The sequence below is a fragment of the Ornithorhynchus anatinus genome, chromosome 6 (assembly GCF_004115215.2).
Source record: "Ornithorhynchus anatinus isolate Pmale09 chromosome 6, mOrnAna1.pri.v4, whole genome shotgun sequence".
NCBI lineage: Eukaryota > Metazoa > Chordata > Mammalia > Monotremata > Ornithorhynchidae > Ornithorhynchus > Ornithorhynchus anatinus.
In genome coordinates this window covers 34,616,805-34,636,405 of record NC_041733.1, presented here as the reverse complement: position 1 = coordinate 34,636,405, position 19,601 = coordinate 34,616,805, and the positions used below count along the sequence as shown (strand labels likewise).

The 19,601-nt window shown below is 47.2% G+C and overlaps 2 protein-coding genes across 3 annotated transcripts in view; one reads left to right on the top strand and one right to left on the bottom strand.

Annotated features, from left to right (window-relative positions):
- Window positions 1-3,819: 3,819 nt before the first annotated feature.
- STEEP1 (STING1 ER exit protein 1) lies at window positions 3,820-12,839 on the bottom strand. Its single transcript, XM_029067127.2, has 7 exons — window positions 12,673-12,839; window positions 9,261-9,378; window positions 7,186-7,227; window positions 6,372-6,510; window positions 5,809-5,898; window positions 4,904-4,996; window positions 3,820-4,462 (listed from the first exon to the last, which is right to left on the bottom strand). The coding sequence occupies exons 1-7, from the start codon at window positions 12,794-12,796 to the stop codon at window positions 4,400-4,402; spliced, it is 669 nt and encodes a 222-aa protein (XP_028922960.1). The 5' UTR covers window positions 12,797-12,839; the 3' UTR covers window positions 3,820-4,399.
- Window positions 9,487-19,601, top strand: part of UBE2A (ubiquitin conjugating enzyme E2 A) — a 30,678-nt gene continuing 20,563 nt past the window's right edge. The window contains exon 1 of one of the 2 annotated variants that reach the window (XR_003760442.2): window positions 9,487-9,568. The gene's annotated coding sequence lies outside the window, so the exon portion shown is untranslated. Of the gene's footprint in view, window positions 9,569-13,144; window positions 13,245-19,601 lie in introns of those variants that run through there. The other variant, XM_029067128.2, reaches the window with a different exon arrangement.

Below are 19,601 nucleotides of genomic sequence, written 5' to 3'. Positions count from 1 at the left end.
AAGCACTTAGAGAGTAAATATAACAACAGTCACATTCCCTGCCCACAACAAGCTCACAATCTAGAAGGAAAGTCAATAATAATAATGATGGTAATTGTTAAGCGTTCTGTGCCAAGCACTGTTGTATGCGCTGGGGTAGGTACAAGGTAATCAGGTTGTCCCACGTGGGGCTCACAGTCTTAATCCCCATTTTACAGATGAGGTAACTGAGGCACAGGGAAGTTAAGTGAATTGCCCAAAGTCACACAGCTGACAAGTGGCGGAGCCGGGATCAGAACCCACGTCCTCTGATTCCCAAACCTGTGCTCTTCCCTCTATGCCACGCTGCAATCCTCCCGACTCATAGCTTTGGCTTTGTTTTAGGACATTTCTCTCAAGGGACAGGGGCCAGTATAGTGTGAGTAGTGGCTTCAAGTTCAGGGGCTCAGGAAATGATGGCCTCTGAGGCAGAGCTAGTGAAGCCTTGTGGTCCCTCTCCCAAATGGTGCTTCTAAGATGCTTTGGCCATCAAGATTCCAGTCTTGACCAGGGTGAGGATATGTGGCCCTTCCAGATCTCCCTCGAACTGTGAAACCATGGCCTTTTTCCCATGATGAAAACTCATAAGAGGTGTGGAAAACAAGGCAGATGTAACTTCTCTAGACCCTGTGATGACAGAACCAGTGGGTTAGAAGAGTGGTGAGGCTTTAGAGCTAGGTAGTCCTCAGTCTCGCTAGAGGCAGGACTTGGCCTCAGGATAGTGGCAGGGCATTCGGAGGAAAGAGAAGGAAAAGAGAAGGACTGGCTTGTTCATATGTCACTGTCTATACCACTTGGAGACTGCCACTAAATACAGCAGTCTGTTTTATTTTAGCTCATTTAACCAGATGAAGTCACTCCAACAATCAGTAGTTGTTCCTGCGCACTCTCTGAATGCGAAGCACTGTCCTAAGAGCTTGGAAGAGTACGGTAGAAACATGCCCTGAGAAATAGTGTGGCTCAGTGGGATGAAGCACGGGCCTGGGAGTCAGAAGGACCTGGGTTTTAAACCTAGCTCTGCCACCTGTCTGCTGTGTGACCTTGGGCAATTCACTTGACTTCTCTGTGCCTTATTTCTTCTCTAAAAGAGGAGTTAAGACTGTGAGCCCGATGTGGGACATGGACTGTGTTCAGCCTATCTAGTTTGTATCTACCCATTCACTTACTGCAGAGTCTGACAAATCGTGCTTACCAAATACTTTTGAGGAAAAAAAGAAAAAAGACCTTAGGGATCTTACATTATAAGTCCTCCTAGTTACCCAGAGGAGGTGCAGGAGAAGAAAGAGGAAGACTAGGAAATGATGAGGTGCTTATTTGTAAATACTGCAAATATACCTTATAACTGATACCTTATTCCTCCTGTTGCTACAGTGGAACTTCATGAATCAAGTGATGACAACTGGCATTTATGAATCAGGGCCAATTTATGTCCTTTCCCCACCTTAGCCAACAGGATCCTCAGCCAGAGCTTCATAGAATGACAGGCTGAAGAGGGCCAAGACTCACACAGACGCAGGAAAAGAAAAACACTGCTTGCAATATAGTTTCTTGCACTGGGGTCCCAAAGAATGCTCTGAGAATAGACCACTCCAGGGATGAAGAGCCCAGCCTCAGTGGCCTAAACCCCAAGAGTGAGAGGCCTAAATGTGAAGAGTGAATTGGAAGTTCCATGTGTCATGATTGAGGTTGGCCCCGCAGACTGCTGAGCCTTCATCAATTGTATTTACTGAGCACTTACTATGAGCAGAGCACTGTATGAAGCGCTTGGGAGAATACAACAGAATTGGTCCCTACCCACAAGGAGCTTACAGTCCAGAGTGGGGGACAGACAAGATTATACATAAATTACAGATATGTACATAAGTGCTGGAGGGTGAGGCTGGGGATGCCAATTTGTACATTCCAAGTGCTTAGTACAGTGCTCTGCCCATAGTAAGCACTCAAATACTATTGAATGAATGAATAAGGGTTCAAATCCCAGTGCAAGGGCTTCAACCTAAGCGAGGAAAAGTGCCTCGGGCATATTCTTGCTACAGAGTCTGGCCTATCTTAAGAGTGGGCTCAACCCATCCCACCCTGGCCTGCCTTTCTGGGATCCAGTCTGAGCTGAAGTCTAGGGGTCCAGGGTCAGGCCCAGCTCAGGCTTTTCCAGGAGGCATGAGTGTGTCCAGCAGGGACGGGTTTCCCCCATCCTCTTCCCGGCTGAGGACAGTACAAATGTGTGCATTGGGCAAACAAAAGGAAGCTGTGTGGTCAGTCCAGTGGGGCTGCAGGGAAACTGGAATGGGTACAAATGATTATGGCAGCCACAGTGGTAGCTCCTGCTCCCAAGGTACTCCTCGACACATCAGTACTCCAGGGAGACTAGGAAAAAAGCAAAGGAGCAGAGGAAACTCTTTCTGACCTCAACCACTCCCACATTATGATCTGGCCATATTGTGATTCATCAACCAAACTACACCTATGATATTGCTTTGGGCCAGTAAATCAGAGAGTGGGGTGACAGCGAGGTATCGCGCCTTCTTGGACTCTTCTTAGTGTATTCCCTCTGTTTCCCACTAGGTCATATCTAAAGGGATTGGGATGACATCTGTACCATGTCCCATCCCTGACTTGATCACCTAAACCCAATGCTCTTCCCTAAAATATACCTATTTTTAATAGTATTTGTTAAGCGCTTACTATGTGCCAGGCACTGTATGAAGGGCTGGAGTAGATGCAAGCTAATCAGGCTGGACACAGTCCTTGCCCCACATGGGGCCTCACAGTTTTCATCCCCATTTTACAGATGAGGTAACTGAGGTACAGGGAAGTTTAGTGGCTTGCTCAAGGTCACACAGCAGACAAGTGGCAGTTTGGGATTAGAACTCAGGTCCTTCAACTCCTGGACCTACGTGCTATCCTAGGCCATGCTGCTTTCCCTTGACCAGCCACAATTGAAGACCTAAATTCATCCTCCACCTTCCACTATTCCATTTTCAGACTTCTGAACAAGGAGAGCTAGAACATTATTTTACCAGACCATTGGAAGCAGCAGAAAGGTGTTTCTGTGGGATCTTGTTATTTGAGACAGATGTTATCAGAGTGAAGCTGTCAATTGTGGTGATTAGAACGAACCCAGGATGGTATATATACTACACACCACACTCCAAGGCACCCGAAGTCACCCAACTCTCAGCTCGAGCAGCCTGAGGATTTTGGCAGCATCAAAATCTATACCTTCATCCTCTCTTCCTCAATGAAGAAGGTATGTTATTCTTGTTGGCTGCCTAGAGCTGTGGAAGGATCCTAAGATGTTCTGAGTCCTTGGTCTTCCCTTCTTTATTTTATAGTTCTCTTGTGAAGTGCACCCTCGATCTGCACTCGTGGCGAGTAAATCATTTAAGGTTTTAAAACCTGACGACAGGAGACCTCTGTTCTACAACTTGGCTATTTGCATATTTCCAGGTAGGAAGGAGTGAGACTACCTTCTTCCCTCACCAGAACCAAGTACATTTATGGGTAAGGACACCTAAAAGGAATTACGTATACAAGTTTAGCTGGCTGCAATTTTAACAGCATGGTATAGTGGATAGAGACGGGCCTGGGAGTCAGAAGGACCTGGGTTCTAATCCCAGATCTGCCACTTGTCTGCTATGTGATCTTGGACAAATCACTTTAACTTTTCTGAGTTAACTCCTCAGTTAGACTGTGAGCCCATGTGGGACATGAACTGTGTCCAATCTGATTATCTTGTATCTTTGCCAGTGCTTAACTCAGTGGCTGGCACCGAGTAACCACTTAACAAATACCATAAAAAAAGTCATTTCTTGTGCTTTATTACTTTTCAAACAGTACTCCTCCCATATCCTTACTTCAATAGTATTAAGGCCCACACAGCTTTGAAACAATGGTGCTACAGGATCTCATCTCCCTATAGGCCTATAGGCCAACTCCGAACCCTAAAATCCAGAGGGTAGCTTCAAAATCACCTGGACTTTTCCCTCCAGCAGAAATCTAGGCCCTGGAATGGGGCCACCTCCTGGACCGTTGGACAGGAGCTCTTGATGCTCTTCACGGTTCCACCCAGACCTGAGAAAGTACACCACGACTGCCACCAGAACTGAGGCATGGAGTAGTCTGAATACGGATCCATTTCCGTTGCTGGCAGAAAGTTTGTAAAAGTTTAAGTGGAATGCCCATTGGATACAATACAGCTTAGAGAAAACTTATGTACAGAAAGAGTTTTTAAAAGTTCTTCTCCTGGCCTGGGACCGTGGTGTCGCAGTTAGAAACTGGAGTTAAGTCTGAGAGGCTGGATATCGCATCAGTGAGTGGTCCGGTGAAGGTTGAGGGACCACACATATTGGAGGAGCCCTTCTTGGCCCATTACAAGTCTCTGTCACTTGAACTGGTTGTCGATCAAGGTTCCCTTCATCTTGGCTTTCTTGGCTTCCAATTCAGCCTAAGGAGAAAGGGAGGGGAAAGAGTTGAGACTGCAGTAAGGGTGGCCTCACTTTTCTCTTCTTGCTTCAGTAACCCTATTAATAGTGCTTTCCTTCATGTTGCTTTGAACCCTCTCTATCCTGCTAATGAGACTTTCTGCCCTTCCCCTGCCCCACCCACCCCACTTCCATGGAATTCCACTAAATCCAGCTCCACTTCCAACCACGGCAGGAATCAGAGCCCCTGGACTGAGGACCAGTTTCTGCTAGTTGCCCCCACTTAGGGGCTCAGTCCTATACCCAAAGTTCCAGAAAAAAGGAATAAGAGCTGGGTTACAGACTCGGCGGGTTACCTGGCAAGAGTTTTGTGGCTTTTTTCATGCCTCCCGTGTTGGCAAGGGGAGTTGTTTACCCATGAAAATTTCAGAAACAAGTCGCCCCACCACCCCAAGGCAACTCACCAGCTCCTGCAGCCTTCTTTTGCTCATGCCCTTGCGCTCCAGCTGCTTCTCAATCACTTTGGCATTCTGGGCATAGGAGTCAGCAATTTCTCTCTGCAAAGGTATCCATGCTCATCAGTACCATCAGACAAACTTCAAGGGGAAGCAACTACCTCACACTATTGATGTGCACCTTGAATTCATTACATCCTTATTCTTCAGCCAATTAAGGTTTCAAGGACTCCCCAGGCTGAAGAACTTTGGGAACACAACAGGTGGTAGTTGGTTCACGACAAGGAAACTCCACTATCGCCTGCTTTAATGAGAGGGTAATCTCTCTGCTCAAAATAATTGGTGGTTTTCAAGTACAAGAGTTGTTTACTGCATTCTTGTGTCTGTGAGACCCATTTTGGGTCTGTCAGCCATTCCTTGTCATAGCTGAACAGGTAATCAATCTAAGAGGAGAGGGTAGTGTCTTGTATGCTGCGAGTAAGAAAGGAGGTCATTGTCACCCGTGTGATTTTCTTTAAAAAAAAAGAAAAAGTAAAGGCTGAAGAGCTCTGCATTTACACAGTCCAAAAAGAAAGGGAACAGATGACTAAAAATGCCTCTGGGTCATTACTTTCAATGCTATTTTTGATTTCTACCACGAACTTCACCTAGAAGTAGCCAATCTTACCATCCTATTGTTTTTTAAACTAGCTAAATCTCCCTTTTGGAGTAAAAAAAATGAAAATACCATTCTTCACTGGAGAGGTACCAGTACTTAATATGGGCCAAGCTGTAATGTATTGAGTATAACTCTACTACTTAGCTCAGTCGGGATAAAACTTGGAGGAAGGGGCAATTTGTGTTCTGGAGCTTTGTCGCAACAGCTAAATGCCCCTCTTCTCACACTTCACTATGTCAGGGGCGGAGACACTCACGGCCTCGATCTCTTCTTCCTCTTCATCGATAGTAGAGACTGTGACTGAGCTGAACTTGCCCATATCCTTCGTCCGTTTGGTCATCATCACCTGGAAGAATGTAAAGTAGATGTTCTTTTGAGTCGAGCTAGGTTGGGTTTATGGGGAGAAGGGTTACTTAACACTGCTTGGGGAAGGCTATCCTGCTCCCATGGAAAAAGGTCAGAAGTTTTATTTCAACCTCTAAACCTTGTCGTCCTTCTACAACTTTATATATTTGAAAAACAGGTTAATTGGTTCACTGTAAAATCTCAAACTCCCTAGAACCATAGCATGAAATGGAGAAAAACTGAATATTTTTGAAGGGACTTCTTCTCATGGGAATTCATGAGCTGGAAAACCTTTTTTTTTTCCTTTTTTTAACTGTCCATGAACCGATTTTTGATGTGCCTATAGATCGGGGTGATTTCATTTTATCAATGTCTCAGCCTATAAAGAATGGTCGTATCAATTTCATCAAGGAATTAAAACCATTCAGCTTCTCACCCACCATGAATTTGAGAGGCCAACATGGGATAAGTTACCTTCTTGGGAGGCTCCTGTTTCTGACTGTAGATATTGGTTTTCCCAAAGCCTTGTCCAAACTTGACCACGGCCCCATCCACAATGAAGGTCACTGGGGCATTTTTCTGCTGGTGCTGATAGAAAAGGAGGAGTCCGCACCTGGAAATGGTAGAAGAAGCCTACAGTGGGAAAAGGATATAAATCCCAGCAACAAACAACATGCTCCCTTCCTGTCTGAAACTTTATTCCAGGTAAAAAAGGAAATCCATAAAAATAAATCAGTCTAGACTTGACTTTACTCAGTGTTTGTCATCATAATCAATTATGGCAGTTGGGAGAAATGGCATTGTAAAAACTTTAATCCTGCATTACCACAACTGCAGGCTAACCCACCAGATCTCAATGAACTAATGCCTCAAACAGAGGAATGACTATAGCCCATCCAAGACCCTCACTGAAGGTGCCAGGTTAGGCACTCTAACAAGTCCCAGTTAAAACTACTTGAGTCGGGACGAGGGGGAGGAGAGTGAGAAGGAGAATTTCTCTAAGGATTTCCTACTGCTTCATTTGACAGAGACACAATTTGGTCCAGCTCCTTGGGAGAAATTGGCATTTGGATGTATCTGGCTTAGGGTCTAGATTTTATGCTCCTCAAAGTCAGGGTGTCCATCTCTGACTACTTTTCTATGTCCCCAAGCACCTAGCACAGGGTTTTGTATACCATAGGGCTCGGATGTTGCTAGCACTGAAGCAGAGGGGTTTCAGTGGGAAGAGAGAGAAAGGACAGAAAACCAAACACTTTGTATTCCTGTGATGGCTCCGGCCAATACTCACTTGCCACACTTCTTCCTATATTGTCGCTCGATACCTTCAGGTCTGTTGAGAAAAAGGGAGAGTTCACCCGAAGAAACTTTCAGATCTCCGACCTTGTCGTCCTGGCTACTGCAAACTGCTCTTGCGCCTCCAACATCTTGCTTCCCCCGACGCGGCAGGTAGGGTACGTCGGCACCTTTCCCCTCAGTCGATGGACCGTTTAATAAAGCCCCCATTCCTAATCAAATTAAATCTCCCTCAGACATTACGCCCCAGTTCCATGGTATCGCTATTTTTACTGCCGGCTCCTGGTGGCTCATGCTTTGTCTTTTCTCACGTATGTAAGTTTGAAATTTGCTCTTCTGACATAGCTCCCTAGAGACCCGTCTTTCCCCTTCAGCAGCTGGAGAGAGCCCAGCTGGGAGCTGTTACCAGACTCCCGAGGCCCGGCTGTCGAAGGCATTTATTTCCAAAGGGAGACACTGACTGCGCCAAGCATATGTTTTTCCACTCTTCCAACTGTCTCCTCATTCATGCAGAGGTGGCAGGGATTTGGTTTCTCGAGCAGAACATATTCAGACATATGCAGCACATCTCCATCCCAAGTCTTGTTTCTTTTGGGGAGCCTAACTTTAGTTCCCGAGGTTCGGCTTCAAAAGAAGGCCCGGTCTATCTAAATCAGCAAGTACACAAGGAGTCGGTAAAGAACACTGTCTCCACATAACCCACCAATGATAGACCAATTAAATATCCAACCTGAGCCACAAAGCACCAGACCGTATTTCTTTAAAAAGAGACTAGTTGACAGGTATAAATCTGAATATATCCTAATGGCTTGAATAAGATCTCACGTAATAATAATGGTATTTGTTAAACGCTTCCTATGTGTCGAGCACTGTTCTAAGTGCTGGGGTAGATATGAGCTGATCAGGTTGGACAAAGTCCCTGCCCTACATGGGGCTCTCAGTCTTAATTCCCACTTTACAGATGAAGTCACCGAGGCCCAGAGAAGTGAAATGACTTAACCAAGGTCACAGAGCAGACATGTGGCGGAGCTGGGATTAGAACCCAAGTCCTGCCGACTCCCAGACCTATGCTCTCTCCACTGGGCCATGCTGCTTCCCATGTTAACCAGGCAACATTAAGAGGATTTGCTGTTAATGGATCTTGTCATAATTCACTATCCACAGAAGGTTGAGTTCACACAAGACAGGATATTTTTGCTGGGAGACTACATCTTTGTGAACGCTTTCTGATCGGCCTGATGGTCAGCTGCTGCTCCTGTGGGAAGGGGCTGGAGATGATAATGTTGGTATTTGTTAAGCGCTTACTATGTGCCGAGCACTGTTCTAAGCGCTGGGGTAGACACAGGGGAATCAGGTTGTCCCACGTGGGGCTCACAGTCTTCATCCCCATTTTACAGATGAGGGAACTGAGGCACAGAGAAGTTAAGTGACTTGCCCACAGTCACATAGCTGACAAATGATGATGACCTCCCCCCCGGCCCACCTTCTGCTTAGTGCAGAAGTAGCCCCGCTCAGAGGGAAATAGTGGAATGGAAAAGCTTTATTAAATGTTAGGTGTCAATCGGAAAGGTGGGATCACCTCAGGACACTTGGGGTGGGCTAGGAGGTAGTTCTAATGGGATGTGGCTGTTCAGGTTTGGTCTTAATGGTACGTGCTGCTACGGCTGTTTGAGAAGCAGTTTGAGATAGAGCACAGGCCTGGAAGCCAGAAGGTAATGAGTTCTAATCCCAGCTCTGCCACTTGTCTGCTGTGTGAGCTTGGGCAAGTCACTTCACATCTCTGGGCCTCATCTGTAAAATGGGGATTGAGACTCTTAGTCCCAAGTGGGACAGAGACTGTGTCTAACACAATTTCCTTGTATCCTCTACAGCACTTAGTACAGTGCCTGGCTCACAGTAAGCGCTTAACAAATACCATCATTATTATAGACAGGTATTTTCCTCCACGCACCCCCTGCCAAAAAAAAAAAAAATCCCTCCCAAAATCTATCCCGGTCCCATGGAGACAAACCCACTGTGTACAAATCTCAGATCCGTAGGGGCTTCCTGAAAGAGGGTGAGTTCTCTTACCTTCGGAGATAGACGTTCTCCTCCTCCTCTGTATTACAGAACTTGTGGGCGTGTTTGGCCGCATCAATCACACGAGCCCGGTCCCGGGGCCTCATAGGCAGTTTCTCGAGCTGGCAATCTAAAGGTACAGAGAGCGGCTTGGTCACAGGACTTCTTGAATTACTACCATTTCAGAGGAATCTCAGTCCCTAATCAGTCCCTAAGAATCACATTTCCTTTTCCTTAGGAAAACTCCAAGTGTGCTCCTTCAGCAGCTTCTTGATGAATCTAACTTTACCTGTGGCTGAAGTTTTATGGGAGAACATTGGGTGAGTGACATTCTTCCTGAAGTATTTTCCTTCTCATTCTCCATCAGTCAGAAGTAACATCGTTCATTCATTCAATAGTATTTACTGAGCGCTTACTATGTGCAGACCACTGTGCTAAGCGCTTGGAATGTACAAATCGGCAACAGATAGAGACGGTCCCTGCCCTTTGTCGGGCTTACAGTCTAATCGGGGGAGACAGGCAGACAAGAACAATGGCAACAATTTTATCACTGTGGGTAGGGAATATGTCTACCAACTCTGTTGTACTGTACTCTTCCAAGCATTTAGTACAGTGCTCTGCACACAGTAAGTGCTTGATAAGTAACACTGATGATGAAGAGGTGTATAGATTTGTTGAGCCAGGGTCCTCCAGAGACCGAACTGCATTCTATTTCTAATACATGCTTGTAGACTATCATTCACCCCCTTCTCTCACTCCTTCACAGGATATCAGTTTCCTTTTGCACATTATCAATTTAAACTGCATTTCCCAAATCCCTTCTGGACTCTGAAAGGTTTCTATTCTCCATTTATAGGAAAGGTAGAGAGGGAACACACCTGCTTTACTGGATATTTGATCTTAAAGTAGCTTTTTTTAATTTCAGCTGGCCAGATAATCTCTCTGTCCAGCCCCCCTCTTAACATCACCCAGTGAGTAATAATTCAATCAGTGGTACTTGTTGAGCATGTACTGTGTTTGCGGAGGACTGTATGAAGGGCATCGGAAAGGATAATGTAAACAGAGTTGGTAGATGTGATCCCTGCCTACAAGGAGCTTATAAAGGAAGTGACATTACAATAAATTTAAGGTAGGGGAAATAGTATATAATGATATGTATACCTAAGTGCCAAAGGGCTTGGGTGAATAGCAAAATGTTTAAGGGGTACACAGCCCAAAGCACAGCTGATGCAAAAAGGAGAGAGGAAACGAAGGTTTTTATCAGGGAAGGGCTCTTAGGGGAGAAGTGATTTTAGGAGGGTTCGAAGGTGCAGAGATTGACAGATTGTCGGATATGGAGGAGGAAGGAGCTCCAGGGCAGAGGGAGAAAAGTGGGTATGGGGTCACAAGAGAGAAGGTTGAGAGGCAGAGTATAATAGATCAGTCCCTTGTCTGGCCCCCGAGACTAGCTACATTAAGCGTCACCCCAAGTACGCTTGTTACGGTCAAGTAACGCGTCCTGTAACTGTTGTGTTCTCCCAGTGCTCAGAACAGTGCTTTTCACACAATAAGCGCCCAATAATCCCACCGATGATGATGATGATGGGAATGAGGAAGGCTCTCCCCTCCAACCGGGCTCCTGGATGGGGAAGGGGAGATAAGATCGTCTCTGGACTGTAAACTCCTGTGGGCAGGGAACATGCCTACCAACTCTATTATATTGTCCCCTCCTAAGTGTTTGATTATAATCTCGTTGTGGGCAGGGCATGGCTTAGTGGAAATAATAATATTGATGGTATTTAAGCGCTTACTATGTGCTGAGGCTCAGTGGAAAGAGCCCGGGCTTGGGAGTCAGAGGTCATGGGTTCGAATCCCAGCTCTGCCACTTGTCAGCTGTGTGACTGTGGGCAAGTCACTTCACTTCTCTGGGCTTCAGTTATCTCATCTGTCAAATGGGGGACTAAGACCGTGAGCCTCACGTGGGACCACTTGATGACCCTGTATCTACCCCAGCACTTAGAACAGTGCTCTGCACAGGGTAAGCGCTCAACTAATACCAACATTATGTGCCACGCACTGTTCTAAGCGCTGGCTTGGTAGTCAGAGGACGTGGGTTCTAATCCCCCCTCTGCCGCTCGTCTGTTGGTGGCCTTGGGCCAGGTCACTTCACTTCTGTGCCTCAGGGACCTCATCTGTAATCACTTAGTACAGTGCAGGCGCTTAGTACAGTGGTCTGTTTATTTGCTATTGTTTTAATGAGATGTTCTTCCCCTTGATCCTATTTATTGCCATTGTTCTTGTCTGTCCGTCTCCCCCGATGTAAGCCCGTCAAAGGGCAGGGACTGTCTCTATCTGTTGCTGATCTTTACAATCCAAGCGCTTAGTACAGTGCTGTGCACATAGTACGCGCTCAATAAATACTACTGAATGAATGCTCTGCACATAGTAAAAGCTCAATAAATATTATTGAAGGAATGAATAAAAGGGGGGTAAAGGCTATGAGCCCCACGTGGGACGACCTCATTACCCTGTAATAATAATAATAACAACGTTGGTATTTGTTAAGCGCTTACTATGTGCAGAGCACTGTTCTGAGCGCTGGGGTTGACACAGGGGAATCAGGTTGTCCCACGTGGGGCTCCCAGTCTTCATCCCCATTTTATTCATTCATTCATTCAATAGTATTTATTGAGCGCCTACTATGTGCAGAGCACTGTACTAAGCGCTTGGGATGAACAAGTCGGCAACAGATAGAGACAGTCCCTGCCGTTTGACGGGCTTACAGTCTAATCGGGGGAGACGGACAGACAAGAACAATGGCACTAAACAGCGTCGAGGGGAAGAACATCTCATAAAAACAATGGCAACTAAATAGAATCAAGGCGATGTACAATTCATTAACAAAATAAATAGGGTAACGAAAATATATACAGTTGAGCGGACGAGTACAGTGCTGTGGGGATGGGAAGGGAGAGGTGGAGGAGCAGAGGGAAAAGGGGAAAATGAGGGTTTAGCTGCAGAGAGGTAAAGGGGGGGTGGAAGAGGGAGTAGAGGGAGAAGGGGAGCTCAGTCTGTATCTACCCCAGCGCTCAGAAGAGCGTTTGGCACATAGCAGGCGCTTAAGCAACCCCAACGTGGCTCAGTGGAAAGAGCACGGGCTTTGGAGTCAGAGGTCATGGGTTCCAATCCCGGCTCGTCCACTTGTCAGCTGTGTGACTTTGGGCAAGTCACTTCACTTCTCGGTGCCTCAGTTCCCTCCTCTGCCAAATGGGGGTTAAGACTGGGAGCCCCACGTGGGACAACCTGATTCCCTTGTGTCTACCCCAGCGCTCAGTACAGTGCTGGGCACATAGTAAGCGCTTAACAAATACCAACATCATTAGTAGTAGTAGTAAATGGCAGTTAAAGGGGCGGGTGGCTTGGGGCCCCCCGGCCTGACACCTACCCAGCACCAACACCATCTGGCCGCACAGACAGTAATATACGTGCAGGGGCTTCTCGCCGTCGTCATATTCCTCCCGGTCCCGGGTGTCGGAGCAGACCACCGAGCGCGACACCACCTTGGGCATCTTTTCCTTCTGACAACCTGGCGGAAGTGACGTAACCCCACCACCCCAGCCGCCTTCCCCCGCCTACTTCCGCCCCACCTAGCTTTAACTTCCGGGTCACGCCGCCCCCCCCCCGCCGGGGACCCCTCCTTTTCCGGCTGCGGGCAACCTGGCGGAAGTGACGCCCCCGCCGCCCCATCTAGCTTTAACTTCCGGGTCACGCCGGCCACCCCCCCCCCCCTTTCCGGCTGCGGGCGACCTGGCGGAAGTGACGCAATGCCGCGACCCCAGCCGCCCTCCTCCGGCGACTTCCGCCCAATCTCGCTTTAACTTCCGGGTCACGCCGGCTCCCTCCTTCTCCTCGTCATGGCGGATTGCGCCGTGGGCCCCGCGCTTCTTCAGCGCTGAGGTGGAAGCGAGATAAGCGGGCGCCACGTGGGGCGCAGAGACGAAGGAAGAGGGCCCACGGGTTGTTATTTTATTTTTATTTTTAACGGTATCTATTAAGCGCTTAATAGTAGGTGCTGAGCGCTGAGGGGGGAGAGACAAGCTACTGGGGCCGGCCCTTGGGGCTCAGGCTGTTAAGCGCCATTTTGCAGATAAGGTAACTGAGGCCCCGAGAAGTGACACGACTTGCCCAAGTTCGCCCGGCAGAGAGGGAGCAGGGGCAGGATTAGAACCCAGGGCCTCTGACTCCCTCGCTTTTTTTCTTACCCTTTTTTGGGGGGTTGGTTTTACAGTATTTAAGCGCTGACTCTGTACCAGGCCCTTGTACTAAGCACTGTAAGTTTCAGTGTAAGTTTAATAATTAGGGCGATGGTTCAGCGCTTAACTATGTGCCAGACACTGTACTAAGCACTGGGGTAAGTGTAAGTTTAATAATTAGGGCATTTGTTAAGCGCTTAACTATGTGCCAGACACTGTACTAAGCACTGGGGTAAGTGTAATTTAATAATTAGGGCATTTGTTAAGCGCTTAACTATGTGCCACACACTACTAAGCACTGGGGTAAGTGTAAGTTAATAATTAGGGCATTTGTTAAGCGCTTAACTATGTGCCAGGCACTGTACTAAGCACTGGGGTAAGTGTAAGTTTAATAATAAGGGCATTTGTTAAGTGCTTAACTATGTGCCAGACACTACTAAGCACTGGGGTAAATGTAAGTTAATAATTAGGGCATTTGTTAAGCGCTTAACTGTGTGCTAGGCACTGTACTAAGCACTGGGGTAAGTGTAAGTTTAATAATAAGGGCATTTGTTAAGCGCTTAACTATGTGACAGACACTACTAAGCACTGGGGTAAATGTAAGTTAATAATTAGGGCATTTGTTAAGCGCTTAACTGTGTGCTAGGCACTGTACTAAGCACTGGGGTAAGTGTAAGTTTAATAATTAGGGCATTTGTAAGCGCTAACTATGTGCCAGACACTGTACTAAGCACTGGGGTAAGTGTAAGTTAATAATTAGGGCACTTGTTAAGCGCTTAATTATGTACCAGGCACTTGAACTAAGCAGTGGGGTAAGTGTAAGTTAATGATTAGGGCATTTGTTAAGCAATTATATGCCAGACACTGTACTAAGCACCGGGGTGGATACAAGCAGATCGGGTTGGACACGGTCCCTGTCCCACGTGGGGCTCACAGTCACAATCCCCATTTTACAAATGAGGGAACTGAGGCCCAGAGAAGTTGTGACTTGCCCAAGGTCACACAGCTGACAAGTGGTGGAGTTAATAATGTTGGTATTTGTTAAGCGCTTACTATGTGCAGAGCACTGTTCTAAGCGCTGGGGTAGACACAAGGGAATCAGGTTGTCCCACGTGAGGCTCACAGTCTTCATCCACATTTTACAGATGAGGGAACTGAGGCACAGAGAAGTGAAATGACTTGCCCACAGTCACACAGCAGTCAGGTGGCAGAGCTGGGATTCGAACCCATGACATCTGGCTCCCAAGCCCGGGGTCTTTCCACTGACCCACTCTGCTTCTCTAACCGGATTAAGTTAACCGGATTGGACTCAGTCCCTATCCCATATCGGGGTTTATAGCCCTAATCCCTATTTTATAATAATGATGGCATTTGTTAAGCGCTTACTACATGCAAAGCGCTGCTCTAAGAGCTGGAGAGGATGCAAGGTGATGAAGTTGTCCCACGTGGGGCTCACCGTCCTCATCCCCATTTTACAGATGAGGGAACTGAGGCACAGAGGAGTGAAGTGACTTGCCCAAAGTCACACAGCTGACAAGTGACTGAGTTGGGATTTGAACCCATGACCTCTGACTACCAAGGTCGCGCACTTTCCAGTGAGCCACGCCGCTTTGACTGAGACCCAGCGAAGTGAAGTGACTTGCCCAGGGTCACACAGCAGACAGGTAGATAGAGGGTCATCAGGTTGTCCCACGTGAGGCTCACAGTTAATCCCCATTTGACAGATGAGGTAACTGAGGTACAGAGAAGTGAAGTGACTTGTCCACAGTCACACAGCTGCCAAGTGGCAGATCTGGAATTCGAACTCGTGACCCCGACTCCCAAACCCGGGCTCTTTCCACTGAGCCACGCTGCTTCTCTGTGCTTCCACGGGGATAAATTCCAGCATTTGTGTGTGAGGTCTTGCAGGAGGCAGGGATTGCAAGCCTCCTGGAAGGGCTCCTGCCCTTGATTCTTAGCTCTTCGGACCAGGCTGTGTTAGGAGGAGCATATAAGGGGATTGGGAAGGCCCCTTGACTAATTAAAGGGATTTGGAGTGACAAAGGGAGTGGAGTGATAAGTCCAGGGGTTTTAATTTAGATTATAAAAATGTATCTATTGTACTCTTTCAAGCACTTAGTACAGTGCTCTGCACACAAGTACACGTTCAATAAATAACATTGATAATGATAACACATCGAGAGTCTTTTTGTGTGGCTAATGTGGACAGAAGTGTGTCTCACAGTGGCCTAGTCATACCCGCAGTCATTAATCAGTGGTATTTATTGAGCACCAACAGGGTGCAGAGCACTGTATTAAGCACTTCGAGAGTTTGATACAAACAAAGTAGGTGGACACGTTCCCTGCCCACAAGATCACATTACGGTTATATCTCTAAGAGGCTTTCCCCGATTAAGCCCTCTTCCCCGGCTCCCTCTCCCTTATAATAATAATAATGTTGGTATTTAAGCGCTTACTATGTGCAGAGCACTGTTGTAAGCGCTGGGGGGGGATACAGGGTTATCAGGTTGTCCCACGTGAGGCTCACAGTCTTAATCCCCATTTTACAGAGGAGGTAACTGAGGCACAGAGAAGTTAAGTGACTTGCCCACAGTCACCCAGCTGGCAAGTGGCGGAGTCAGGATTAGAACCCATGACCTCTGACTCCTTAGCCCGTGCTCTTTCCGTTGAACCACGCTGCTTCTTATCCCTATGCACTTGGCTCCATGACCTTTGGGTATTCAGTATTCACCCTATCCTCAGCCCCGTAGCGACTATGTACATATCAACAAATTATATATTACAAATTATATTAATGTCCGGCTCTCCTACTGGATTGTAAGTTTGTTCTGGGCAGGGAATGTGTTTACCAACCCTATTGTACTCTCCCAAGCGCTTAGCACAGTGCCCTGCACACCGTAATTGCTCACTAAATACCACTGACGATGATGAGGATGATGGAGCTTACACTCAAAGGTTGTGTTTCCCCACCTCTGGTGTCTTTGTGTGTGTTGTGCGTGTGTATGAGTGTGTGAACACCCGCTTGTTCAGAATTTGGGGAAGATTTTAGAGAGCTGGATCTGATATCTTTTGGAGCACCCTGTCCTTGAATCCAGAGACGCAGTGTGGTCTAATGGCTAGAACGTGGGCTTGGGAGTCAGAAGGACCTGGGTTCTAATCCTGACTCTACCACTAGTCTGCAGTGTGACTTTGGGCAAGTCATTGAATTAATTTCTCTGTGCCTCAGTTACCTTGTCTGTAAAATGGGGATTAAGACTGGGAGCCCCATGTAGGACGTGGACTGTGCCCAAACTGATTAGTTTGTATCTACCCCAGCACAGAGAATAGTGCCTGGCACATAATAAGCACTTAACAAATACCATTTAAAAAAAGTATTTGTGTGCGTGTGTGAGCACGCAAATATTTAATAGTGAGCGTGATAAACAGGAGGCAGAAAACTGTCATGAGGGGGAGCTAGCTTGGAGAAATCTGTAAATCGTTTTTCTCTGGCTCCGCTGGACTGAAAACTCTCTGAAGGCAGGGAACTTGTGCCTCGTTACTGTTGAACTCTCCCGAGTGCTTAGTCATAATTGTGGTATTTGTTAAAGCCTTACTATATGCCAAACTCTGGGACAGAGACACAATAATCAGGTTGGACACAGTCCCTGTCCCTCAGGGGGCTCAGAGTCTTAAGTATTTCATCTCCATTTTAAAGATGAGGACACTGAGGCCCCCCTAAATCAAGGGCCTTGCCCAAGAGGACACACAGCAGACAAGTGGCAAAGCCGGGATTAGAACCCAGGTCCTCTGACTCCCAGGCCTGTCCATGGATCCTAATGGATACGCTGCTTCACTTAGCAAGTGCCTCGTCCTCGGACTTTGTCGGTGTTGTTGATTTACGGATTGAGCTCCATTTTTCTGGGCTAGGTGTGCAGTTTCCCAAAGCCTGCAGGAATCTAGAGAGGGAATGATAGTAGAAATAATAGCTTTTTTTAATAATGGAAAATAATCCTATTGCCTATGGAATAGCAACCAGGAGGGCGTTTTTCAGCTGAAGGGGATATCTCTTTGGACTAGCAAAGTGGTCTGGGGGTGGAAGAGAATGTTCAGCCAAATAAGCTATAGTTAGTATGTTCCAAGCTGGTGAGCCGTCTGCACCTAAAAATGTTCTTCAGCGATAATGCCTGCTATGACAACCTGTTTTTAATGGGCTGGTGGAGCTTGGGGCTTGGAGGCGGGGATGTGAGGGGCGGAGTGAGAAACATTGCTCTCAAGAGAAAATGCCATTCTGGAAAACCAGGAATAGTAGCTTCCCCGGCAGATTTCTGTAGCAGTGTCAATCCCCAGGCCTAAATTTTATTGTCAGAAAAGCAGCGTTTCAAAAGGCAGAGGAATCTGTCAGAAACACGCGAATCGATAGCATGCCGGTAAATCTTGAACATGCAGTGCCGAGAACGAGATTCTGAGGTCCCCAACATCTGTCGGAGAAGAGTCGATGGGCTAACGATGGGGTCTCCCATCCTAAATGACGGACGGGCTCGGTCCGGTCGGGAAGACTTTGGAATTAAGAACCTGCAGGAAGGAATCGATCACATGTTTGTGGCGCGCAATGGTTTGCGCAGAGCCACTAGCAGTCTCTCGGCCCTGCAAGCCACGTCCCCGCCGGGACGGGACAGTGGGTGCAACGAGCCAGTAAGCAGGCAGGAGTGCAGTATACTGTGAAGGGCACACGAGGATTTTACTTTCAAAACTGATTTTGGGTTTCAGTGAACGCAGCAAATGCCAAGGGACCATGGCACCCTAGACGATCAGGTGGTTGGCAGGGGGCCTCTTTGGTCTTTGCTGCCCCCATTAGCTATTTTCAGGATGCCGGCTGAGCGTGCCCACCCCTTGAGACCTCCCCCGTCCACCCCTCGGGTGGTTTTTTGGGCAGAGGGCTTCACCTCCAACGGCAGAGTCCCAGCAGGCTTCCTCTATTTCTTTGGCAGAAAACCAGATTTTGAAAGGTACAGTAGGCAGATCTGTGACTGGGAGTTGGTAGTCATGGTTTCTCTTTCTGGTTCTACTACTGACGTATTTTTATAGTCTTTGATAAATCGGTCGTAGCGTGACCCGCAAGAAAATGAACCTCAGAGATCTAGGTGCAAAACTCCACCCTTAAAGAGTAATAAGTGGTCAGTATCCAAATCAATCCATCGTAACTCCTGCCTCTTCCTATCTCACAGGGTTGTCGTCGGGGCAGAACAGAGATGATTAATGTGAGAGTGCTTGGGAAATAAAAGCACTGTACAAAAACTGAGGTATTATCCCTTCTCTACCCTCTTCACTGAGCGTATAGTACCGCCTAGGGCTGAAAATAATAGAGGGGATTGGGTGAGCAAGTAATCAAGGTCCTGCCACAGGTACAGACATGCCTCAGCGTCGCTTGGTGTAAAGCTGAAGAGAAAGAGCAGGGCTGGAAAGTTGCCTTCAAATGAGTTTTGATGCTCATTCTCTGAAGCTCAGAGCAAGCTGACCCCTTCCCTTTAGGTCCCAGAATCCTCACCCACTGCACCGAGAAAGGTAAATCCAGTTTATCAACCATTCTGCCCCCGAGCTGTGGGGATTGTAAGACTGTAGACTGTAAGCTCGTTGCGGGTAGGCAGTGCGTCTTTGTTTACTGTTATATTGTACTCGAGCGCAAAGTACAGTCCTCTAAGCGCTCTGAATGTAGGATTGAATTCATTCAGACGTATTTATTGAGCACTTAACTTTGTGCAGCGCACCGTCCTAAGTGCATTCATTCAGTCGTATTTATTGAGCGCTCACTGTGTGCAGAGCACTGTACTAAGTGCTTGGAACGTACAATCCAGCAGTAGAGAGAGACAATCCCTGCCCACACCAGTCTTAGAGTCTAGAAGGGGAGGAGACAGATAGTGAAACAGAGGCGTCATTATAAATAAATAGAATTATAGGTGGAGACATATCAAAACAAGTAAACAGACAGCATAAATAAATAGAATTATAGATATGTACATATATACACAGATGCTATGGGGCAAGGGTGTAGAGCAAAGGGAGCGAGTCGGGGCGACGGGGAGGGGAGGGTGAGCTGAGGAAAAGGGGGCCTTTTGGAGGAGGTGAGCCTTTCAGGAGGGCTTTG